At 56.0% G+C, this 24,162-nt stretch overlaps 2 protein-coding genes across 4 annotated transcripts in view; one reads left to right on the top strand and one right to left on the bottom strand.

Moving 5' to 3' along the window:
* Positions 1 to 16,566, top strand: part of KCNAB1 (potassium voltage-gated channel subfamily A member regulatory beta subunit 1) — a 70,821-nt gene extending 54,255 nt beyond the window's left edge. For all 3 annotated transcript variants that reach the window (XM_038146266.1, XM_038146267.1, XM_038146268.1), the window contains exons 4-14: positions 11 to 90; positions 1,044 to 1,088; positions 2,665 to 2,709; positions 3,253 to 3,296; positions 6,311 to 6,397; positions 10,677 to 10,762; positions 11,997 to 12,117; positions 12,554 to 12,648; positions 13,543 to 13,663; positions 14,506 to 14,594; positions 15,170 to 16,566. In XM_038146266.1, the coding sequence (XP_038002194.1) occupies positions 11 to 90; positions 1,044 to 1,088; positions 2,665 to 2,709; positions 3,253 to 3,296; positions 6,311 to 6,397; positions 10,677 to 10,762; positions 11,997 to 12,117; positions 12,554 to 12,648; positions 13,543 to 13,663; positions 14,506 to 14,594; positions 15,170 to 15,259 (903 nt within the window). In that variant the 3' untranslated portion in view covers positions 15,260 to 16,566. The remainder of the gene's footprint in view (positions 1 to 10; positions 91 to 1,043; positions 1,089 to 2,664; positions 2,710 to 3,252; positions 3,297 to 6,310; positions 6,398 to 10,676; positions 10,763 to 11,996; positions 12,118 to 12,553; positions 12,649 to 13,542; positions 13,664 to 14,505; positions 14,595 to 15,169) is intronic.
* Positions 16,567 to 18,779: 2,213 nt separating this feature from the next.
* SSR3 (signal sequence receptor subunit 3) lies at positions 18,780 to 22,222 on the bottom strand. Its single transcript, XM_038146390.1, has 5 exons — positions 21,961 to 22,222; positions 20,959 to 21,085; positions 20,429 to 20,527; positions 19,794 to 19,925; positions 18,780 to 19,173 (listed from the first exon to the last, which is right to left on the bottom strand). The coding sequence occupies exons 1-5, from the start codon at positions 22,097 to 22,099 to the stop codon at positions 19,107 to 19,109; spliced, it is 564 nt and encodes a 187-aa protein (XP_038002318.1). The 5' UTR covers positions 22,100 to 22,222; the 3' UTR covers positions 18,780 to 19,106.
* Between the last annotated feature and the right edge of the window lie 1,940 nt (positions 22,223 to 24,162).

Here is a 24,162-nt window from a genome sequence, read left to right as displayed (position 1 = left end):
GCCTCCCCAGGTGGCCGAGCAGCTGATGACCATCGCCTACGAGAGCGGCGTCAACCTGTTCGACACGGCCGAGGTGTACGCGGCCGGCAAGTGAGTGCAGGGGCAGGGGTGCCCGGAGGGGATGGGGCACAGCCACACCTGGGCAGGGCTGGGACACAGCCACACCTGGGCAGGGCTGGGGCACAGCCACACCTGGGCAGGGCTGGGGCACAGCCACACCTGGAAAGGGCTGGGACACAGCCACACCTGGGCAGGGGGTGCCTGGAAAGGGCTGGCAGAGCCACACCTGGGCAGGGGGTGCCTGGAGGGGCTGGGGCACAGCCACACCTGGGCAGGGCTGGGGCACAGCCACACCTGGGCAGGAGGTGCCTGGAAAGGGCTGGCAGAGCCACACCTGCGCAGGGGGTGCCTGGAAGGGGCTGGCAGAGCCACACCTGCGCAGGGGGTGCCTGGAGGGGCTGGCAGAGCTGCACCTGCCTTCCCTGGGCTCTCTGCTCCCCCTGTGATGGGCTGGGCTCTGGCGTGCTTGGAAAGCCTCTTTGACCCTGAGTGGGACAGGAGGACCTTTGTATTTGGGGCACTCAACAAATAAACACAAATAATTCACCCAAAGCCCCTCGTACCCAGCAAAGGCTGGAGTGCACCACTCGTGCCCCTGTTGTTGGCACAGGGAGAGGAATTCCCTGAGCAAAGGGAAGGTGGATCTCAGCTCCAGGCACGGATCCCAGGGGAGCCACTCTGGCTGCTCCCAGAGCCACTGTGGGGTGGGGGGATGTCACCTGTGGGATGGAGGGGACACCACCCGTGCTAAATGGGACTGGGCTGACCAACAGGGCTCCCCAGCGTGTCCTGCTGGGGACCAGCCCGGGGTCAGGCACCAGGGGACCTGGGAAGGGGCAGCGGGGGACAAGAGGCTCTGTGCTGGATGGGTCTGTCCCAGCTGGGGGTCACTGTCACCAGGGAGGGCAGGGGCAGCTGCAGCCGGGCTGGGTGTGGGCACTGAGCACCCCCTGCCCCCCTCACGCCGAGCTCTTCCTGCACAGGGCCGAGGTGATCCTGGGGAACATCCTGAAGAAGAAGGGCTGGAGGTACAGTATGGCATTGCCTGTGGTTTGCAGAATTCCCCTCGCTGGGTGCCCTGGTCCCACAGGAGCAGCCACACCTTCCCAGAGCCCAGGGAAGGTGCTCCCCTGGGATTTGGGGTGTGCCCCCGTGTCCCAGTGACACCCTGGGGGCTGTGCCCACCCTCTGTGTCCCCCCTGTCCCAATGGCACCCCTGGGTGCTGTGTCCACCCTCTGTGTCCCCCGTGTCCCAGTGACACCCCTGGGTGCTGTGTCCACCCTCTGTGTCCCCCGTGTCCCAGTGACACCCTTGGGGCTGTGTCCCCCGTGTCCCAGTGGCACCCCTGGGTGCTGTGCCCACCCTCTGTGTCCCCCGTGTCCCAGTGACACCCCTGGGTGCTGTGTCCACCCTCTGTGTCCCCCGTGTCCCAGTGACACCCCTGGGGCTGTGTCCCCCGTGTCCCAGTGGCACCCCTGGGTGCTGTGCCCACGCTCTGTGTCCCCCCTGTCCCAGTGACACCCCTGGGTGCTGTGCCCACGCTCTGTGTCCCCCGTGTCCCAGTGGCACCCCTGGGGGCTGTCCATCCCCTCCCGTGTGGCAGGCTGGCTGTGCTGGTGGCACCTCATCCCTGCTGGGAACGCTGGGATAAGGGATGCAGAGCTGTGCCAGCCCGGGAGGAGGTGACAGCCTGTTTAAAGGATGACATTAGCATCCTTTGAGGAGTTTTAAGGGATTTGCACATCTTCCAAGGTCTCCCTGTGTGTCCCGGGCAGGCTCAGCTGCAGGGGGGTCTAGCAGGGCTCTCTCCAGACCCAGCCTGGGGGATTCGGGGGTGATTGATTGCTTGGTAAGAAACACTCCGGGGGATGTGGAGGAAATAGAATGAGGTCCAATAAAAGCTGGGGAAATTGTGTCGTACGCGTCTGGTTGTGCAGCAAGGCAGCTGGAGGATGATAAACCTTCGGTTTAATATCGTGCGGAGTTTACAGATTAATTCCGGTGGCTCACGCTGGAGTTTAATGACTCTGGGAGTGCTGCCTGGCAGTCAGAGGCACAGGGCAGGGTGGCAGGAGGGAATGGCACTGCAGCCCCTGGAGGGAGGGCTGGGTGCTGCTTACTCCGTGATTAGAAGAGTCTGGGGGTTGTGGTCACCTCACTTGGATTACCTTTGGCTTCTGTTCCAATGTCCAATCCCAGCTTGCCCTGACTTCACTCAATTCCCTCGTGCCCTGACTATTTGTGAGCATATTTTACCAAAACACCTGCAGGGTATTTCACTTGCTGTCTTCTGAAGGGGCAGAAGCTCAGCTCCCCGGTGTTCTCGCCCCGCTGGAGAGGGACAATGCCCTGAGCACAGTGGTGCCCTCCCTGAGGCACCCGGCAATTCCTGGGGTCTCCCTGGCTGCCAGGGTTCCATTTGCAGGGAATTCCCCCCAAACCAACGCTGCAGTCAGTGTCTGCTCAACATTTCCCAGCTGCTTCTGGCTGTTTGAGCACCCCAGCAGAGATCCTGCTCCCAGCTTTTACCAGGTACTGATGAGCAGCATCTCGTTACTGTTATTTTTTTTTTAATTGTATTAATTTTCCTGTTCTTTTTGCAGGAGGTCCAGTTTGGTGATAACCACGAAGCTGTACTGGGGTGGCAAGTAAGTGTGACAGTCACTTGTCCTGGGGTTTGCTGCCCAGCCCTGCAGCTGGGGGAGGTCCGTGGCTCCTGGGGGTGCTCTGCTGCTGTCACTGCGTTTCTGTTTATTTTGCCAAGTGTTTTAAGGAGCTGGAGTTTCTCATCTGGAGAGGAGGAGCTCCAGGGAGAGCTCAGAGCCTGAAGGGGCTCCAGGAGAGCTGAGAGGGACTGGGGACAAGGGAGGGACAGGACACAGGGAATGGCTCCCACTGCCAGAGGGCAGGGCTGGGTGGGAGATTGGGAATTGGGAATTCCTGGCTGGGATGGGATTCCCAGAGCTCCTGGATCCCTGGCAGTGCCCAAGGCCAGGCTGGATGGGGCTGGAGCAGCCTGGGATGGTGGGAGGTGTCCCTGCATGGCAGGGGTGGCACTGGGTGGGATTTAAGGTCCTTCCAACCCAACCAGTTTGGGATTCTGTAATTTTGGGGGTGTTTAGATCAGAGCACAGCTCAGTGCTCCCGGGCTGTTGGCGCCTGTCCCAGCTGTTCCTGTTTTTCCCTTGCAGAGCAGAGACAGAGCGAGGCCTTTCCAGGAAGCACATCATTGAAGGTACTGGGCTGGGCTGCCCCGGTGGGCTCTGTCCAGCTGGATCCCCCTGCCCTCCCACGGGCTGGGGCTCTCTGATCCCACTGCCCCTGTGCCAGCCCCATGCAGGGCAGTTCCCAAACTCATCCTGAAATGCCCCAAACGCCCCCAAAGATCGTTTTGGCTCCCCTCAAGGAGTGTCAGTGGATGGGCTGCACTGGCAGCCCCCCGCCCCCTCATTCCCTGGGGTCTGCTGGCTTTGGGGAGCTCTCTGCACACCCCAGCCCTTCCCCGTGGGGCCGGACGTGGCCAGGGGTGCCTGGGCTGCCTGTGGGGCTGGGAGGGGCGAGGATGAGGATGTGGCACGATGTCAGCCTGCAGAAACAGCCTCTGCAGGGCTGCCAGCTGGCACGGCTGCGCTTTGCTCCTGGTGCTGCTCCTCCTCAAGGGCTGCATCCCATCCTGGGGTTACTGACCCCAATCCCTGCTCCCCTCCCCTTCCCTGCTGCTCTGCCTCGTCCTTGTGGCCGTGTCCCTGCAGGAGAGGGGACAGCAGGAGCTCTGTGTTCTGTTTGTCCTCGGGCAAAGCCTTGGCCGTGTCTGCCTGGGCTGGACCCAGAGCTGGCTCTGCAGGGCTCAGCTCAGCTCACAGCACGGGGAGAGCAGTGCCAGGAGCAGAACCGTGCCTGGGGAACTGAGGGTCACATCCCAGATCAGCAGTGTCCCTGTGACCTTGTCCCCGTGAGAGGAGCCAGCCCGGGCTCTGGAGCAGGAGCATCCTGCAGCTCCTGGGCTGGGGCTGGTCCCTGCAGGGTTGGGGAATGCTGTGGAGGGGCGTTCCAGGGCAATGCCAGCCCCCAGCAGGACGGTGCCAGCCCCAGCAGGGCTGTCCAGCTCCCTGGGGAGGACTCGTGCCCCGTTTGTGCCTCCTGCCCCCACGGGATGTGCAGAGCCTGCTGCTGGGGGCTCGGGGTGGAATCCTCTGGGCAGCAGCTCCTCCTTTCCGTGCTGCACACATGGGAAGTCTGAGCCCCAGGGGAGCCCCAGGGCAGTGCCCAGCTCGGGTGGGATGAGTGGGGGTCAGCAGCTCCTCCCTGGGGTGCAGCTTGGGCTCCTTCCATCCTCCTCCTTCCTGCTCCTGGCCAGTTTTCTCCAGGATTGCCCTGCAGAGTTTGATCTTGGGGTGTTGGCAGGATCCAGGCACATCAGGATGGGACTTTCCCTGTAAGGTAATGCTGGAGAAAGCTTTTCTTGTAGCAACATCTGAATAAGCTTCAGTGAGGCAGTGGCGCTGGAGGAGCTCAGGGAGGTGGCAGATGTGTCACAGGCACTCCAGACCCACCCATTTTCCATTTCTTCTGGAGCCACTTGGCCAGTGCTTTTCTGTCATTTCACAAGAGTTGGAATAATTTCACAGAACACCCAGCAAACGACGTTAAGGTCAATGAGAGATATTTTATATTTATATATATATATATTTAAATATATGTGTGTGCGTGAGAGAGAGAAGAGGATTTTGAACAGTTATTTTCTACAAGTCTTCCCAAGAACAAAATGTTTTTATGAATGTTCATGAAGAATGAGTCAAAATAGAGCAGGCTGGAAGTGTTTGCTGAATTCTGAGCTGGATAAAATGCCCATCCTCTGCTCCCCTCTCTCACACGCTCATACACGGATATATAAATACATCTGCAGGGGTTTGGTGCCATCTCCCATCAGATCCTCACACGAAGGCTCTGAAAATGTGGACACTTATGGACTGAGCTGCAAAGGGCTCGCTGTGCCGAAGCCAAAGTGTGGGTGGGCACAGCCCGGCCTGGCAGGCAAAGCCCTCCCTGTCCCCACGGCCAGTGGCACCAGTCACCCCAGTGCCACCATCCTGCCCTCTGGGGCTGCATCCCTGGGGTGTCCCACCCTCTGGGGCTGCATCCCTGGGGTGTCCCATCCTCTGGGGCTGCATCCCTGGGGTGCCCCATCCTCTGGGGCTGCATCCCTGGGGTGTCCCTCCCTCTGGGGCTGCATCCCTGGGGTGTCCCATCCTCTGGGGCTGCATCCCTGGGGTGCCCCATCCTCTGGGGCTGCATCCCTGGGGTGCCCCATCCTCTGGGGCTGCATCCCTGGGGTGCCCCATCCTCTGGGGCTGCATCCCTGGGGTGCCCCATCCTCTGGGGCTGCATCCCTGGGGTGCCCCATCCTCTGGGGCTGCATCCCTGGGGTGTCCCATCCTCTGGGGCTGCATCCCTGGGGTGTCCCTCCCTCTGGGGCTGCATCCCTGGGGTGTCCCTCCCTCTGGGGCTGCATCCCTGGGGTGTCCCTCCCTCTGGGGCTGCATCCCTGGGGTGTCCCATCCTCTGGGGCTGCATCCCTGGGGTGCCCCATCCTCTGGGGCTGCATCCCTGGGGTGTCCCTCCCTCTGGGGCTGCATCCCTGGGGTGTCCTGCCCTCTGGGGCTGCATCCCTGGGGTGCCCCATCCTCTGGGGCTGCATCCCTGGGGTGTCCTGCCCTCTGGGGCTGCATCCCTGGGGTGTCCCATCCTCTGGGGCTGCATCCCTGGGGTGCCCCATCCTCTGGGGCTGCATCCCTGGGGTGTCCCATCCTCTGGGGCTGCATCCCTGGGGCGTCCCCCTGGCCTCAGGAGCTGGGCTGGAGCGGCAAAGGCTCTGTGGCAAAATTCAGGATGAATTCCCCACGGGCAGGAGCAGGGCACTGAAGCAGTCCCGGGCAGCTGCCCCTGCCAGGGACACGCTCTGCGAGCAGGGCTGGTCAGCACAAACCCTGCAGCTCTGAAGCAAAGCGCATTCCTGGGGAAGGAGGGGCTCTGCGTGTGGCCGGGCTGTGCTTTCCTCTTCGGATGGCTGCAGGGACGTGGCACAGCATCGCTCAGCTTCCCTCTCACATCCTGAGTGGCTCTGTGTGTGTGTGTCTATATGAAAACACACATTTTTAAATACACCGAGCTGTGTTTGGTCCCCTTTTGGCTCTGGTCTGTGCCTCCCTCTGACCCTGCCTGTCCTTGTCTCTGCTTTCCCATGCCCAGGGCTGAAGGCTTCTCTCCAGAGGCTGCAGCTGGAATATGTGGACGTGGTCTTTGCCAACCGGCCGGACAACAACACCCCCATGGAAGGTTGGTGGGGGCTGCATGGAAGGGCTTAACCTTCAGAGCCTGATCCTGGCCCAAGGGCTTAGACTGAGCAGGGCAGGAAAGGCAGTTTGTAACCAGTTGTTCAGCTGGAGCAGTTTAAATGTGAAATATCCCATTTTCCTCCGTGGAAGGTGCCCCTGCCCACGGCACAGGGTTGGAATTAGATGTCCTTTAAGGCCCCTCCCAACCTATTTAAGGTTTCTATGTCCACCCTGCCACGCCATGCATTTGTATGTCTGAGAGGGAAATGGAAGTTTCCTCTCTGTCCCAGGAGTGGCTTTAACGTTTGGAGTATTTCCTTTCCCAGTTCCCTCAGACAGAGTGAGTTTGTGGCTGGGTTCAAGGCAGGTGTCCATGGCAGGTGGCCCAGGAGCCGTGGTGGATGGCCCATGGGACTCAAACCGAGCTGGAGCTCCGTGTCAGGAGTGCTGGCACCCATCTCCTGGCTGGACGTGGGGCTGTGCCACCCAGGGTGACCCGTGGGTGCCACCCAGCGCGGGTCAGGGACCAGCCTGGGGTTTCAGGAGCTTCCCCAGGAGCTGCCGAGGTCAGGGAAGACTCTGTGCTGTGTCTGGGAGGGAGGTGTGACCTCTGTGCTCGGTCTGCTGTCCCTGAGCAGTGTGGAGAGGCTCCCCTGCCCAGGGCACAGCTGATCCCACATCCCAGTGCCAGCCCTGGCAGCCAGGCACGGCTGTGGCGCTGGCTGAGGCTGGAGCAGGGTGAAAAAAGGGACATTTCTCTTATGAATGGCATGCTGGAGATGCTTCCCATCTTCTTCCTGCCTTTTTTATGGATCACCTACTAAGGCACTTCCATCCCAGAGCATCTGCTGGGCCATCTGTCAGCGCTGCTTGCCGAGCCTCTCCATCCTGCTCGGCAGCACACGCGCCTCAGCTTCTCCCACAGGGAGCCAGGGAGTGCCTCGGAAGGCACCCTAAAGCTCATCCCTTTCCCTTCCAGTGTCCCAGGCTGCTCCAAGCCCCGTCCAGCCTGGCCTGAGACACTTCCAGGGGTGGGGCAGCCCCTCCTGAAGGAGAAGGTGACCTTCAAGTGTTCCCTACTCGTGGCAGCCCCTGCGGGTCGGGCTGGAGCAGCCAGCATGCTGCAAGCAGGGGGGCACAACCAAATCAAATCAAATCAAAACCTGGGTGTCCTGTTTGTTTTCCCTGCCTGCTGCTCCCGGGCTTTGTCCCCTGTCCCTGTGCTGGCCCTGGGCAGCAGCACCAAGGAGCAGCTTCTACAGATCCTCCTGTGAGCCCAGGAGAGCAGATCCTCTCTCCCCAGGCTCTGCTCCTCCCTGGGGAAGGAGCAGAGGAGCATCCCTGGGGATTTCTGTGCTGGCAGTCCCTTGGGCCTCAGGGCACCTGGCAAAGCTGCTTAGCCTAAACCCCTGAAATGTATTTCATGCTCCTAAAGGTCTCAGAGCAAATTAAAATAGTTTTCCAGGGTAAAGGCAGCGAGTGTTGGAGGCAGGGAGCGGCTGGAGATGAGCACCTTGGGCAGCTCATGGCACGGGGGTCTGGCCATGCCCCACGAGGGTCTGGGGTCTGCCGGGCAGGGGGCTGAGGGCTGCCCACCCTCCCTGGGGCTGGCTCAGCCGTGTGTGGGGTGTCCCTGCCACCCTCTGCCACCCCCAGCCCCTCGACCAGGGACCTCGGGCACGGCTCTCCACGATTCCTGTGTGCTCTGTTCCTCGGGATGAAGATCTCATCCCCCAGCTGGGCATGCAGATGCTTTTCCTTCATCCCGAGGGGCTTTTCCAGCCACAGCGTGCCCAGCAGCCAGGCACAGCCTGGCACGCAGGGAGGGAAGGTGACAGTGTCCCCACCAAGGAACTTTACCCTGCTTCAGAGTCATTATTGTTGTGGTGCCAGGGGCTGCTATTGGGATCTGAAGCATTGATTTGTATTTAAAAAAACCAACAACTCCTGTTCTTCAGTGCTGCCATTTGGGCATCCAGCTGGAGGACAAGAGATCCCTTCCCAAATCCCATCTCCATCCCCTGGCTCTCTCAACAAGGAGATAATATATACATATATATATTTATATACATTTTCTGAGTTGGCTTGGGGTTTTTTTTTTTGAAAGGAGTAGAGGCTGGAGAAGTGAAAACAACCCTGGGCTGAGATGTGTAAGAGGCGTGTGACGAAATGTTTTCCAAAACTCTGAAATGGTGGCGGGGCAAAAATAGAAAACTAAACGCAGGGAGAAGCTGCTGAGGAGGGAGGGAGGAAGGGAAGGATCGCTTACAGGCTCACTCTGATGGTGGTAGGAAATGAAAAACAATTTCTAATTAAATATTCAGATGGAGCAGCTTGAAATTGCTCATAATTGAATTCTGGAGCCCTGGTCAGGAGGAATGTGTCCCTGCCCACAGCAAGGGCTTGGAAAATCATCTTTAAGGTCCCTTGCACCCCCAGCCAGTCTTTGATTCTATATTTACACTTCACTGAAATGAATTGGTGTTTTTTCAGGGAGAGCCAGAAGTTTCCTTTACATGCCAGTGCTGCCTTCAACGCTCCCTGGGTTTTCATTTCCCTTCCCTCATTCCCTCGGTTAAAGTGGATTTGTGTTTGGGTTTGAGGCAGGTCTGTGTGTCAGAGCAGCCCCGGGGGTTATAAACTGAGCCTTGCCCCTCGCAGCTGCCTGGCAGTGCCTGCAGGAGGGCTCTCAGCAGTGCCCAGGCTGGCACTGGAGCCTGCTCTGTGCCAGGCTCCTGCTCCGTGCCAGGCTCCTGCTCCATGTCATGCTCCTGCTCTGTGCCAGGCTCCTGCTCCGTGCCATGCTCCTGCTCTGTGCCATGCTCCTGCCCCATGCCATGCTCCTGCTCCGTGCCATGCTCCTGCTCCGTGCCATGCTCCTGCTCCATGCCAGGCTCCTGCTCCGTGCCATGCTCCTGCTCCGTGCCAGGCTCCTGCTCCGTGCCATGCTCCTGCTCCCTGCCATGCTCCTGCTCCGTGCCAGGCTCCTGCTCCATGCCATGCTCCTGCTCCATGCCATGCTCCTGCTCCGTGCCATGCTCCTGCTCCGTGCCAGGCTCCTGCTCCGTGCCAGGCTCCTGCTCCATGCCATGCTCCTGCTCTTCCTGCCCTAAGGAGGGTGAGAGCGCAGCGGTGTCACAGGCAGCTGACACTGTCCCAGGGCAGCAGTGCCTGCAGCCCTCACCTCGCCCCTCATCCTCAGGGCTGTTCTGGGCACTGCAGGCTCCAGGGCAGCCCCTCCAGAGGGGTTTTGGTGGTCAGAGCTGCTGGGGAAGCTGGGCAGTGCCCGCTGACCACGAGGTGCCGCAGGCAGCAGTGCCCCAGAGCTGTTTTCTTTCACTTCCCACGGTGGGTTCAGCTCATTCTCCCATTCTGAGGGCAGTGGCTGTGTCCCTGCTGCAGCCCTGTCAGAAATAGGGTTTATTACCACAGCCAGGGCAGGGTGGTGGCTCGTGGCTGCTCCTGGGGACTGTGACACGGGGCAGGGATGGATGAGAGATTGTGAATTGGGAATTCCTGGCTGGGAAGGTGGAAAATCTCTGGCACAGGGTGCCCAGAGCAGCTGTGGCTGCCCCTGGATCCCTGGCAGTGCCCAAGGCCAGGCTGGACGGGGCTTGGAGCGCTCTGGAAGGTGTCCCTGCCCAGGACAGGGTGGCACTGGATGAGTCCTAACATCCCTTCCGACCCAAGCCAGTCTGGGATTCCTGTAAACTAAAGTTCACGAGGGTTGTTTCACCCCCAGGCAGGCAGGGAGGTCTGAGGGCTGCAATCCAAGGTCCTGCCCTGGTGTGTGTGGCCTTGCAAGCTCCCACATCCCAGAGAGCAGCGACGGGGACCGTGGCACTGCTGTGGTGCAGAGGTGACACCTGAGGGTGACAGGGCCCTTGGTGGAGTAGATTTCAATCATCCATTCTTGCAGCTTTGTCCCTGGTACTCCTGGTAAAAAGAGGCAGACCCAGATTTGTGCTTTCAGGAAGAAAATTTAAAAAATATATATTTTTAAGTTTATTTTTCCGCTGTGCTGCCCTCTTGTGTTCCGTTTTGGAGGAAATGTCCTCCTAAAGACATGGTAGGCAAGAGCCAGGTGAGAAAAGCAGTTTCTAACCAGCTGCAGGGTCAGTGTCCTGCTGTGCGCACTGAAAATGCTTTTCCAGCCACACCTGGGCAGGAGAGCAGAGGTGTTCAGGGCTCAGGACTGTCAGTGTGGGTGCTTGGAAGTGGCTTTGGTGGAAATGTGGCCTCTGGGCAAACCTCACACTCCTTTTTTTGCCCTCGTTTAGAAATCGTGCGGGCGATGACACACGTGATCAACCAGGGCATGGCCATGTACTGGGGCACGTCCCGCTGGAGCGCCATGGAGATCATGGTGAGGAGCGTGGGGGGCATGGTGGGGCCGTGGGGATCATGGTGAGGAGCGTGGGGGTCATGGTGGAGAGCATGGTGGGGCCATGGAGATCATGGTGAGGAGCGTGGGGATCATGGTGGAGAGCATGGTGGGGCCATGGAGATCATGATGAGGAGAGTGGGGGTCATGGTGGGGCCGTGGGGATCATGGTGAGGAGCGTGGGGATCATGGTGGAGATCATGGTGAGGAGCGTGGGGGTCATGGTGGAGATTGTGGTGGGGCCATGGAGGTCATGGTGAGGAGCGTGGGGGTCATGGTGGAGATCATGGTGGGGATCATGGAGATCATGGTGAGGAGCGTGGGGATCATGGTGGGGCCATGGAGATCATGGTGGGGATCATGGGGGTCATGGTGAGGAGCGTGGGGGTCATGGTGGAGATCATGGTGAGGAGCGTGGGGATCATGGTGGAGAGCATGGAGGTCATGGTGAGGAGAGTGGAGATCATGGTGAGGAGAGTAGGGGCCATGGTGGGGCCATGGGGGTCATGGTGAGGAGCGTGGGGGTCATGGTGGAGCAATGAAGATCATGGTGAGGAGAGTGGGGGTCATGGTGGAGATCATGGTGGGGCCATGGAGATCATGGTGAGGAGCATGGGGATCATGGAGATCATGGTGAGGAGCGTGGGGGTCATGGTGGGGCCATGGGGGTCATGGTGAGGAGCGTGGGGGTCATGGTGGGGCCGTGGGGATCATGGTGAGGAGAGTGGGGGCCATGGTGGGGATCATGGAGATCATGGTGAGGAGCGTGGGGGTCATGGTGGGGCCATGGAGGTCGTGATGGAGCCATGGAAGTCACGGCATGGCAACCCTGGGCACACTGTGTTGCACTCCATCCAGGCTTTCCACCTCAAGTAATTTAAAAGTCTGTCCCAGAACGAGCCCAGTGCTAATTAGGAGAAGAGGGGCTGATGTGAGGGGGTTGGGGTGGTTTTTCTGGGTTTGTGTCATTTTGGTTGGACTGCAGTCAAGTCCTCCAGCTTGATATCAGCCTGGCCCAGGCAGGGGGTGGGATGAGATGGGCTCTAATGTCCCAAGCCAGGCTGCGAGTCCAGGAGATGCCAGGATTGCAGCATCCTGCTGGTGCCACTTGCCCTTGCCTTGGCCATCTCCTGTACCCTCCGAGAACGTGGCCTGGCGTGTCCTGCGGGACATTTCCATTTTCTGAAGCGTTTTCTCCATGGTTTCCCCTGGGCAGGAAGCCTACTCCGTGGCCAGGCAGTTCAACATGATCCCACCCGTGTGTGAGCAGGCCGAGTACCATCTGTTCCAGAGGGAGAAGGTGGAGGTGCAGCTGCCAGAGCTGTATCACAAAATCGGTGAGTCCGAGCCTGCTGGGGCATTCCCAGAGAGACGTGGAGGGTAGGAGAGCCTGGGGCTCCAGGTGGGACCAGTGACAAAGCCAAGTCTCTATCTAATAGTGACCTAAAAGAAAAACCAGCTCACTGTGCCTCTGATGAAGTATTGCTTAATATTATCTGTTAATAACTAAAGTACTTTAATGAACATATTAAGTATTAATTGGCTTGGCTGCTCCTTGCTCTCCGAGATTCATGTGCTCCATTAAGTGAAATAAATCCTTGAGGGCATCAGCAGCACATTCCTGGAAGACCAGCTGAGCGTTGCTGCCCGTGGCAACAGAAACAAGCAGCCATCAGTTTGCTCTTGGTTTAGTTTTTGACTGAAAGCCGTGTTTTTGCTACAGCTCTGCTTTGTCCCGCTCCCCTAAAACCCCTTTTTCTGTTCCCCCTGCAGGGGTGGGAGCAATGACGTGGTCTCCCCTGGCCTGTGGGATCATCTCAGGGAAATACGGCAACGGGGTCCCTGAAAGCTCAAGGGCTTCACTCAAGGTATTTCTGGTGCACGTTTGAGCTGCTTTTGTGAGGGCAGGAAAACAACAAAGGGGGAAAGGGCTCCCTCGTGAGAAGGAGGGCTCTGCTTGCATGGATCAGCTCGGTTTCTCTGGCAACCACACTCCAAAGAGAGGAGAATCTGGGTTAGAACCAGCTCAGGCTCCCCACGCAGGGAGCTCAGGGGGGCTTGGGGCAGGTCTGGGGGCTGCAGGGGGCCGTTGTCCCCACCCTGCACTGAGGGGCATCACCCGGGAGGAGGCACGAGCCGGGGGCTCTGTGGAGCTCCAGGCTCCTCACTGATGCTAACCCTGGAATTTTAAGGCTGGAAAGGACCTCCAAGGTCACGGAGTGCAGCCCTGAATGGACGCAGCTGCTGCCCCTTGCAGCCCCCTGAGCCACGTAGGTCCAACAGGCTTGGACATGGTTTCCTGGGTGCCAGCCTAGGCCAGGGGGATGCTCAGCCCCCCAGCATCCCCCCGGAGACCCCCAGGCCAAGGGCAAGCCCACTGAAGACCCATGGGCTGCTGGGGGCTGCCCTCTCTAACGGGTTTTGGCATTCTGGTGTCACCACAACTTGGTTTCTCCACAGTTATCCTGATTTTATTCTTATTGGGGGTTATGGGGTCCAAAAAGAAAACTGGGGAGATTCCAGGTTCTGGAGTGGGAATAAAGCCAGAGAGCTGAGCACAACAGGAGACATCCTTGTCCTGCCCTAATTGCTTTGGGTAGCCCAGCTTTGTGTTACTCAGCCTCCACGACCTTCTGGGCTGGACGTGGCTTTTCAAGCGCTGCTGTTTATAGCTATTTATAGATTATAATTATAAATCGCCTTAAACTCCCCACTTTGGAGGCTGAGAGCTGACAGCCTGATGTGCTGTGATTGCCCTGCAGTGCTACCAGTGGCTGAAGGAGAAGATCATCAGCGAGGAGGGCAGGAAGCAGCAGGGGAAGCTGAAGGACCTGTCCCCCATCGCCGAGCGCCTGGGCTGCACGCTGCCACAGCTGGCTGTCGGTGGGTGCCTGCACTGCTGCCACTGCTCCCAGCCCTGGGGAAAGGCTAGCACAGAAAATGTGTTCTCCTTCCACCATGGTTTGGGCCGGGCCTGCAGCTAGAGATGTGCTTGTTGTTTAAAATGAGTCCAAAATTATTGCTCCTGCAGTGGTTTGGGGTAGAAAGGAACTTAAAGCCCGTTTTGCTGCAGCCCCTGCCATGGGACACCTTCCACTAGCCCAGGTTGCTCCAAACTGGTCCAGCCTGGCCTGGGACACTCCCAGGGATCCAGGGGCAGCCACAGCTTGTCTGGGCAACAATTAATTAAAGCAGGATTGTTTCCAGCAGCAGCACCAGGCTGTGACTGACAGGGTCAGAGTGTCCCGGCCATCCCCAGGGGTCCCACCTCCCTGTTCCCCTGGCCATCCCTCCCCCCATGAAGCCATCACCTTTGTGCTGCTGGGCTCGCAGACAAGAGAATGCTGTTCCAAATGACTTTTGGGTTTTTTTTCCTAATAATTATCTTTATGCTGCTGGGAACTGAGGCTGGAAAATACCACGTCTGTCAGAAAGGTGGTCCCTGGTTCAACATCCCAGCAGTGAATCCTTGTGATAGGGAAAATCCAAACCCCACAGCCAGGAGAAGTGCTGGGGCAGGGAGCAGGCTCAGGGTCCTGCAAGATCTGTGGGGTTTGATATTTGATCTGTGCATCCTCCCCCCGGGTAGTGCCAGAGGAGCAAAGTTGAGACAAGGAATGAGATTATTGTCGAGCAGGGACAGAGGCTCTGTCAAACCCCAGGGACTGCAGCAAGGCCCTGTCAGCCCCTGTGTGTCCCTGACCACCTCGTGCCTTTGTTCCCAGCATGGTGCCTGAGGAATGAGGGGGTGAGCTCTGTCCTTCTGGGATCCTCCAACCCCGAGCAGCTGATCGAGAACCTCGGAGCCATCCAGGTGAGGGCAGGGGCTGGCACCTCCGTGCAGGGAGACACCCCCAGACTCAGCACCCCCCTTCTCTCAGCGCAGGGCTAACACTTGGGATTCTGTCTCTCAGCTCCATTCCTGCACCCTAATCAGGCCCATCCCTGGTGTCACCATGGCTTGGCACCCTTTGGGGTCATTGCAGACGTGTCCAGTGACACGAGAGTGGCATCAGCAGCTTTCATGCACCTGAAAATGCAAGTGAGTCCAGGGCATGTTGTGACAGATTCTGTGCTGTCACGTGTCACCTGCGCCCACCCTAATTATTCCCTGTTGTTTTCCCCCAGTCAGAGCTTCCTCTGCCTCTGCTGGGACACCAGCTCGTGTCCCAGCGCGGCCAAGCAATATTCCGCACGCAAAGCTGAGAGGCTTTGCTGTGATTCTCTCGCTGAGTAAAGATCCTCCAGTGGTTTTTCCTTTAAGGGAGAAAGTTATTAGATGAATGCTTAATATCTGTCACACAAAAAGCCCAGAGGAAATGTACTTTGATAAAATCTAGGTTTCATTTTGGAACGATCTCGATTAAGCATCGCTTTCTTCCACCCCAGGTCCTTCCAAAGATGACATCCCATATTGTAAATGAAATAGATAATATCCTGGGCAACAAGCCCTACAGCAAGAAGGACTACAGATCCTAATGCAATGCATGAATTTCCTGGACTGCATGGTTTAGAAGTGCTCTGTACTCCAGTACAGCCCTGAATTACTCTCATGAGAATCATTCAGCACTTGCTGCTCAGTGTCTACTGTCACTGGATCCTTCGAGATGTGTGCTCTTGCTACTACTCTGCAGTGAATTTAAAAGCACAGTTGATCTCTCTTCTAACCAAGAATAACCTTGTATTTTCTTACCTTCTTGACCGAGTTCATTAATTTTTACTTTACTCTTTGCACCTCATGCTTGTGCTGTGACAAACACTTGTAAAGCAAAAAAAAAAAACAAAAACCAAAAAAAAAAAATTTATAACCTTCAGGTACTTGGTAATTAAAGAAGGATGTACAGATCTATTTTTTCAATGAAGAAAAGCCAGATACAACTTCAGGTTTTAATAAAACCATGTTTGGGAAATCTCAACTATAAAGTTTCTTCAGGTTAACAGATGGAAGAGGCAAGCTCAAACTTGGCTTTTTTACGCTGAGTACAAGCTCTAGGATTTCTTTGTAGTTGAATAAAGGCTGTAAGACAGAGAACTAGTTAGCAATTAGATAGTTCAGCTCCTAATTCTACAGCTGCTCCAGCTGTGGAGTGCTCCTGGGCAGCACCCTGGAGCAGTGCTAGGAAGCCCAAACACGCATGTCAGGTTACTGAGCACTACAGCTCTGCAAAGTTCTACTTCTCCATAAACCTTAAGCCAAGAAAGCCATGATTAAATATTGGGTTTTGCATCTATAAAAACCTGCCTCTACTTCTGCCTGCTTGTAGACAGAGCTACTGCAAATTTCAATATTCAGGAGCTTTTAAGGATCTAGATACTATAAATATATACAATATATAGCTGCTGGGAGCTGCAGGAACAATCAGGTACGTACTCCAAAAGGCTACACCTGCTTCCACTTGCTTTGGAACCAGGGATAAGTAAATGCACAGACACATTTTAAACAGATTTTTGTGAGCATTTACAGGAGTTGACAGGAAGAATTTACATCTTAATTAGCCCAGCTCAAGGCCACACTGTACCTTCCCAAGGATTTGCTGTGTACCACGCTCCTCTGATTTCAGTCTGTACTCCTCCCGTCCCTGCTGGGACACAGCTCTGTACAGTATCTGTAGGACCCTTGTACTCCCCCTGCAGCTCTCACCTGGGCCAGGTGAGCAGCTCCCCACACCCGAGTGCTCTCCTCCTGTATTTGAAGCTGTGGTGTGTGTAAATGACTCCTGCTGTACATGGGACATGCAGTCTGACTGGAATTCTGCTTGGACACAATAAAAGCATTTTGTGCATCTACCCTGAGAGCTGCAGACCCGTTACTGACGCCGGAGCCGCTCTGGGCCAGCAGGGCTTTCTGCTGAGCTTGGGGGTGCTGGTCCCCAGGGACCGTTCCAGCTGTGCCCAGGAGGGACAGGAGCGAGCTGGGCTGGCCCCAAGGTGCCGCTGGCACTCGGTCCCCAAGGAGCACAGCAGTCCCAGGTAAGGTCTGTCCATCTGACAGGGATGGATGGGATTTTGGGAAGGAATTCCTCCCTGGGAGGGAGGGCAGGCCCTGGATCCCTGGCAGTGCCCAAGGCCAGGTTGGACAGGGCTTGGAGCAGCCTGGGACAGTGGGAGGTGACCCAGGGGTGGCACTGGATGGGATTTCAGTTCCTTTCCAAGCACGTTCTGTGATTTGGCCTGGAATGAGCCCAGTGCAGCTGTCCCCAGGCTCCCCAGGTGACACTGGCCAGTCCCGGCCAGCTGGGGTGGAGCCCACCTTGCCCTGCTCTGGGAACATCCCCAGTGCTGCATTACCACTGTTAATTTTTACAGAGCTTCAACCATTTCACAGTTAACAGCTTTATTAATTTAATATAATTATCCTCCCAGTAACAGACTAATTCCTTTTCCTCCCCCTGGAGGTACAATTTAACGTTCTCTCTTCCCCTTCTCATGTACTTGGGAATCCAGTGATGTATTAAAACTAGATCAATTCCCAACTTGAATTGAGGAGATGGCATTGTCCCTCACAGGCTCTGAGGGCAATGTGGGACCAAGCAGCAGCCCTGCTTTAGGGTAACCCTCAGCATTAGACTAGAGAAATATAATTTCAGTGTTTTATAATGAATTTTCTATTTATCATTGCAGCTTGTAGTGGGGACTGCAAGGGAAAAACCAAAGGTGGTTTGAATGCACTTCAAGTGAGCAAAAAGTGAACAAAAATCCAAATGCCGACCAAAAAAAGCCCCAAACTTTCCTGTGAAGGCTCAAGATTAGGTTTTTTGCAGAACACAACCCACCCCAGCCACCCACCTGCTTTTGTTTCAGGCTGTCAGTGCTCAGTGTTCCCTCTCCAGGAGAATTCTGACACGCTAAGCTCCGGGCCTCAGCAACTGTCAATACCAAAAAAGCCCGAAGAGAAGATGAAAAGCTGGAAATAAAAGACTCAGTGAGCCGACAGTAATGGCAGAAGAAAGTGCTGCTTCCAAGCACTGTGCAGACAGCAGATTTGCTGGGGAATACACCTGCTAAAGCCCTGCCAGCAAGTGAGTACAACACTGTCTGCTCAAGGGTTTGAGCTCAGCACTGGGGCTCCGAGAGCAACAGAGCAAGAACAGCAACATCAAAGTCCTGCTGCTCCCAGAGGAGCCAGCCTGGCTTTGTGCTGGGCTCTGGATGTTTGGAGAGGGCTGTTCAAAACCTGCTTTATGTGAGCTAAATACTCAGCTAAAACCCATCAATTATATCCCTCGTAAGTGAGGCCAAGGAAAGGGGAATTGTCCAGGGCAGGCAGCAGCTTTAGGGAATGTCCTTCCAGTGCTGAACAGTCAGGCAGAAGGGATAAAGAAAAATCCATGTATTTTGAGAGAAAACACAATTAAAGAGTATTAAGGGACCAAAAGTAGTTGAATTTGTCAGAAATAGAGCCATCACTGCCTCCTGCTTGTCAAATTCTCTCCATTTCGCTCTCTTTTCCATTTAATCTTATTGAAGCCAAGATTAGCAGAGTAATTTTTACATTAAATCTGATTAAAAACTTTCTCCTTCTTCTCTCCTTAGGATCCCAAGTCTGTAATGGCAGGATGTGTAACTGGAATTCCATTGATAGCAGTAGAGTTTGGCATTTAAGTGAACAGCTGCTCCAGTGATAGCCAGAAAAGAAGGCACAGGATTGTCTGATAAACCCATTATTAAAAGCCAGCTAAAGCATTTTTCTTAAGCTGTGCAGGGAGACTGGCGGGGCTTTTTATTTATTTACAACTTTGAAGATTAATGGGGAAAAAAAAGTGCATTCAAACCACTTCAAAAGCGTTTTCCTAGGAGATTTAGGCTTTGTCCTGACTCCACATTACTCAAAAATGAGGAGTGCTTCTAAGGAATATGTTATGTTAGCTTGTAGAAGTCTCCTCTCTTCAGGAAGCAGAAAGAGTTGACAAACCTAGATATGAAAATCCCCCTTTTTTGTGGGTTTTTTTTTTTTTTGTTTTGTTTTGTTTTTTTTAATGAAGAATGAAAATACAAGGAATCAAATGGCAAAAAAAAGGCTCCTTTTAATTACAGCTTTTCAAGTTACAATGATAAATGGATTGTCCCCAGGGTGGAGCTGCAGAAAGATGATGTCTGCTCACAGCTCACACACCCCACTCCCTCTCCTTGCTAAGTAAAAAAAACAACTGAGTAACTCCAATATCAAATACCATGTAAAGATACCCAAAGTAAATACAATTCAACCATTTTGGATTCAAACCCTCCCCACATTTTCCTCATGCTAAAAAAGAAATATTCCTATTCCACCCTTAGGCATTTTCATGGCAGCTGAAGCCTCTCACAGGAACTGCTGAGGGTTTTGTGTCTACTTGGATCCTGTGGACAGCAGGGCAATCAGTCCTGAGGAAGCACTGATAGAAAGGATGTAGTTTCTGTAGGGAACAGGTTAAGGAATTGCCAAGATCCTTCTCTGGTACACAACACTGGGTAGGAGTTCTGTGGAAAGAAGGAATTGAAATGATCCTTCTCTGCAGTTTTAAAACTGGGATATTGCAACCTGAAACACAGCTTCAGAAGTCACCTGCAGAATGAAGGCACCCATGAAGTTCAGCCTGTTCTCTTACAAGTTTTATCAATACAGATCTTGAATTAACTGTGCTGTTTGCAATACTAATATCCTACAGGAACAAAACATTTTACTTGTGAGCTGCTGGAGCTGAAGCTTCCTGTCAGGGAAGGGCTCCAGCCCACCAACACTGACACTGTGCTTGCAGGAAACTGTGTCCTCACTCCAAAATTACAATGGAAATGGCAAAACCCAGAGAATTCCTGTACACTGTCCAAGCAACAGCCTTAAAACATCTCTTGTTTTAAGGGACTTTAACTGGGAGACTTTTTTTTTTCCTTATTTTCATTTCAACATTCTAAGCAGCTGTACTACAGTGAGCTGCACGTATCAGAGGGATGTCACAGCCCACGGGACAGCCACAGCCAGTGGTGACAGCTAACAGGAGTGGGGCTGCGGGGCTTTTAGGGTGGGGAGAAAGGATACACAGTGGGGTTGAAGTTCTTCAGCACGAAAAAGGAAGCGATGATAACCAGGACCAGAAAGAGGGTGTTGTTGTAGAAGATGGAGAAAGTTGTTGCTTCGTAGTCTGCAACTTCATTTTTCTTCCACAGAATCCTAGGAGCAAGCGGAGATAAAATTTCAAATATATGTAAATCAAGGGATATCACAGAATCCTGGAATGGCTTGGCTGGGGAGGGGCCTTAAAGCTCATCCAGTGCCACCCCTGCCATGGCAGGGACACCTTCCACTGTCCCAGGTGCTCCAAGCCCTGTCCAGCCTGGCCTTGGGCACTGCCAGGGATGGGGGTACCCTGGACACCCACACGATGAATTGTGCAGTAGTTTTTCCACAAGACAGAGAGTTTGGCTCCCAAGCTCCCATCCTGCACAGTCCCAGTGGGGATCCCCTCTAACACCGAGTGCATCTGAGACCTTCCCAAGACAACTCACCCCAAAAGGGCTTGGAGCTGAACCACGAGCCACCCTGCAGCTGCTGCTGCCCAGAACACAGGACAACAAGTCCCAAGCACAGTCCCTACTGCCCCACCCAGAGCCCCAAAGACATTTAAGGCACTCCTACAACAAGGGAGAGGAGGAGGAGGAGGACAGAGAGATCACCTTTCATCCTTCTCCTTGCGGGACATCTTCCTGTTGTCTGCCTCGGACAGCTTGCGAGTCACCTCCTTGGAAACAGCATCTTCTCTTTTCTGGGCTACTCTGTAAGTACCACCGCTCATGTCACGCTTCAGAAATGAAAAAAAAACCCCACAGCCCAGCCCTGGCATTGCAGGAAGCTCTACGTACAGTGAAGAACTAAGATACCTGACAGTTTTGTCAAGGTGAAGGGATAACAATTAATAACAGCAATTACTAAAGGTAATATAATTTACATCCAATAAGTAACGTAATTTATAATTTAAACATAATTTGTGGTGATACCCATGGAGCATGATGCTGGATTTACTATTTCCCCATACTCTTAGCTGACAAGATTTGACTATAGGTACAAGAGAACAGAAACCAATTAGGAGACACTTCTGTGCAAAATATTTTTTTGAGTAACATTTCTTATTAATAAAAGACTACAGTAGTAAATGGCAGTTTTGTTCAGTTATGAAATGATAAGTTCAAAGAGGCACCAAGCTTACTTGTGTTTGAGGACAAACTTGACGTTTTTATATGCAAAAGCCACGAGATAGGTACTGATGAGGGTCATGACGCTGTACAGGACTGCAGACTGAACAAGGTCCATATGCCATATTCTCCAATAAAGCCCTTTAAAAAAGGAAGAATGATATTTGAAGCAGTTTCTCTCCAAGAAAAACGCCCCATACTAGAGACCCATACAAGATGTGAGCCGTGTAATTCCACAGTCTCTGCCTGAGCAAAGCCAACTCTTCCGAAATCCCTCGGGGCTCTTTCAGCTGCATTACAAGCGCTTTGGAAGGGGGAAATGAGCTTTGCGGTGGCTGAAGGGGCTCGCTGAGAGCCCGGCAGAGCCTGCGGGCAGCGCTGCTGCGGTGACACGTCAGAGATGCTGTGCTGCCGGCCGGGCACCGGGAACCGGCACCGGGAACCGGCACCGGGAACCGGCACCGGGAACCGGCAACGGGCGGGGGCCAGGATCCCATAGGGCCGGAACCGAGACCCGACACGGCTCGGAGCCAGGATCCCATAGGGCCGGAACCGAGACCCGACACGGCTCGGAACCAGGATCCCATAGGGCCGGAACCGAGACCCGACACGGCTCGGAACCAGGATCCCATAGGGCCGGAACCGGGACCCGACACGGCTCGGAGCCAGGATCCGCCGGGGCTCGGAGCAGCAGCCCCGGGATCCGCCGCGGGCAGCGGGACACAGCCCACGGTGGGGAGCCCTGATCCCTCTTCCCCACCTCCTGATCCCCTCAGGGGCTGCCGATCCCCCTCTTCCAGGGTATTTTGCTCCCCCCAAGGTTGCTGATCTCCCTCTTCCAGGGTATTTTACTCCCCGCAAGGTTGCTGATCCCCCTCTTCCAGGGTATTTTACTCCCCCCAGGGTTGCTGATCCCCCTCTTCCAGGGTATTTTGCAGCCCCAGGGCTGCTGATCCCCCTCTCCCCTCAGAGCCCGGCGCTCCCCTCACGGCTGCCGCCCGCCCCCGCCCGCTCACAGATAGGGATGGCGGAGACGATGAAGGCGTTGCCGAAGAAGAGCGCGGAGGACTTGGCCGAGAGGTTGCGGCTGAAGTCCTGCAGCAGCAGATCCTCCTCGGACTGCTGCCGGCCGCCGGGGCCGCCCTTGGGAGCCATGGCGGGACAAGGCAGCGTCAGCGCTGCCGAGCGGCTCCGGGTCAGGCGCCACGGGGCGGGGCGGGCCCGGCGGGCCGGGAGCGCTTCCGGAGCGCGGCCCGATCCCGTGCCGCTCCCCTCCTTCAGCCCGGCCCCGATCCCCTCCCTCAGCCCGGCCCGATCCCGTGCCGCTCCCCTCCCTCAGCCCGGCCCGATCCCGTCCCTCAGCCCGGCCCGATCCCCTCCCTCAGCCCGGCCCGATCCCGTCCCTCAGCCCGGCCCGATCCCCTCCCTCAGCCCGGCCCGATCCCGTCCCTCAGCCCGGCCCGATCCCGTGCCGATCCCATCCCTCAGCCCGGCCCCATCCCGTGCCGATCCCGTCCCTCAGCCCGGCCCGATCCTGGCCCGATCCCCTCCCTCAGCCCGGCCCCATCCCGTGCCGATCCCGTGCCGATCCCCTCCTTCAGCCCGGCCCCATCCCGTGCCGATCCCCTCCCTCAGCCTGGCCCGATCCCATTTCTTAGCCCGGCCCGATCCTGGCCCGATCCCCTCCCTCAGCCTGACTCGATCCTGGCCCGATCCCCTCCCTCAGCCTGACCCGATCCCCTCTCTCAGCCCGGCCCGATCCCGTGCCGATCCCCTCCCTCAGCCTGACCCGATCCTGGCCCGATCCCCTCCCTCAGCCTGGCCTGATCCCGTTTCTCAGCCCGGCGCCGATTCCGGTATCGATCCCATCGCACCCTGATCCCATCCCCACCCCGATCCCATCGCACCCCGATCCCGTCCCACCCCGATCCCATCGCACCCTGATCCCATCCCCACCCCGATCCCATCGCACCCTGATCCCATCCCCACCCTGATCCCATCGCACCCCGATCCCATCGCACCCCGATCCCGTCCCACTCGATCCTATCCCCACCCCGATCCCATCGCACCCCGATCCCATCCCATCCCCACCCCGATCCCATCCCCACCCCGATCCCATCGCACCCCGATTCCATCGCACCCCGATCCCATCCCATCCCCACCCCGATCCCGTCCCCACCCCCGATCCCATCCCATCCCCACCCCGATCCCATCGCACCCCGATCCCATCCCATCCCCACCCCGATCCCGTCCCCACCCCGATCCCATCCCATCCCCACCCCGATCCCATCGCACCCCGATTCCATCGCACCCCGATCCCATCCCATCCCCACCCCGATCCCATCGCACCCCGATCCCATCCCATCCCCACCCCGATCCCATCGCACCCCGATCCCATCCCATCGCCACCCCCGATCCCGTCCCCACCCCGATCCCATCCCATCCCCACCCCGATCCCGTCCCGATGCAGCCCCGCTGCCCGCGTGGCTGAGGCAGGTGAGTCCCGCCGGGCCGGGATCCCTCCGGGTGTCTCCGTTCTGCTGGGAAGCAGTGGAAATGGGCCCTGTTTTCTCTCGTGTTTTCCCCCACTGTGAAAAACCCCACCCTGCAGCTCCCGCAGCAGTGTTTGTGTCTTGCAGACTTTTAGAACCGCTGCTCTGCCCAGCTCCAGCCCAGCCTGGGGCACAGCGCAGAGTGCCCTGCTGTTCACCGTGCTGAAAGTTCCCTCTGCAGTTTGTGGTGACAGATCCCCCGCAGAGGTTTTGGGGATGAACATCAGTGTCCAGCATCAGTGGGGAGCACTTGCCAGTGGGGTACAGGCATTGTCCCGATGGCCTGGGCTGCCTGCAGCACTCCTTGTCCCCTGGACTGCCAATTCTCTTCATCTCTTTAATGTTTTGGTGTCAACTTCATTTAGCAAAGCATGTATTTTTGTAAAATTTAATTCAAATAACTTCCCCTATTTATTTTCCTCCAGTTATTAGTGTTCTCTGCTTACAAGAAAACACCTCAGGTGCATGCCATGAGGAAATGTTACATGGAAATGAGATTAAATTTAAGTGAGGTTAAATATGATCAAAATGAATGCCTTATGATAGAGCTTTATACAACACTTGAGTGCAGTGGGACTCTGTTTTTTGAGCTCATAATAAATTCCCAGGACCAAACAGCGGGTTTTCAGACTCAGAGTGTGCTGATGCAGTGTGCTGACAGGATCT

The sequence above is a fragment of the Motacilla alba genome, chromosome 9, assembly GCF_015832195.1.
Source record: "Motacilla alba alba isolate MOTALB_02 chromosome 9, Motacilla_alba_V1.0_pri, whole genome shotgun sequence".
NCBI classification, from domain to species: Eukaryota; Metazoa; Chordata; class Aves; order Passeriformes; family Motacillidae; genus Motacilla; species Motacilla alba.
This window is presented reverse-complemented; position numbering and strand designations above follow the sequence as displayed.

Coding starts and splice junctions, on each gene's coding strand:
- SSR3 (XM_038146390.1), bottom strand. CDS start 22,099: ATGGCTCCCAAGGGCGGCCCCGGCGGCCGGCAGCAGTCCGAGGAGGAT. Junction 21,086..21,960: donor CGTCTCCGCCATCCCTATCT/GTGAGCGGGCGG, acceptor CCTTTTTTAAAG/GGCTTTATTGGAGAATATGG. Junction 19,174..19,793: donor AAGAACTTCAACCCCACTGT/GTATCCTTTCTC, acceptor TGTTCCCTACAG/AAACTACATCCTTTCTATCA.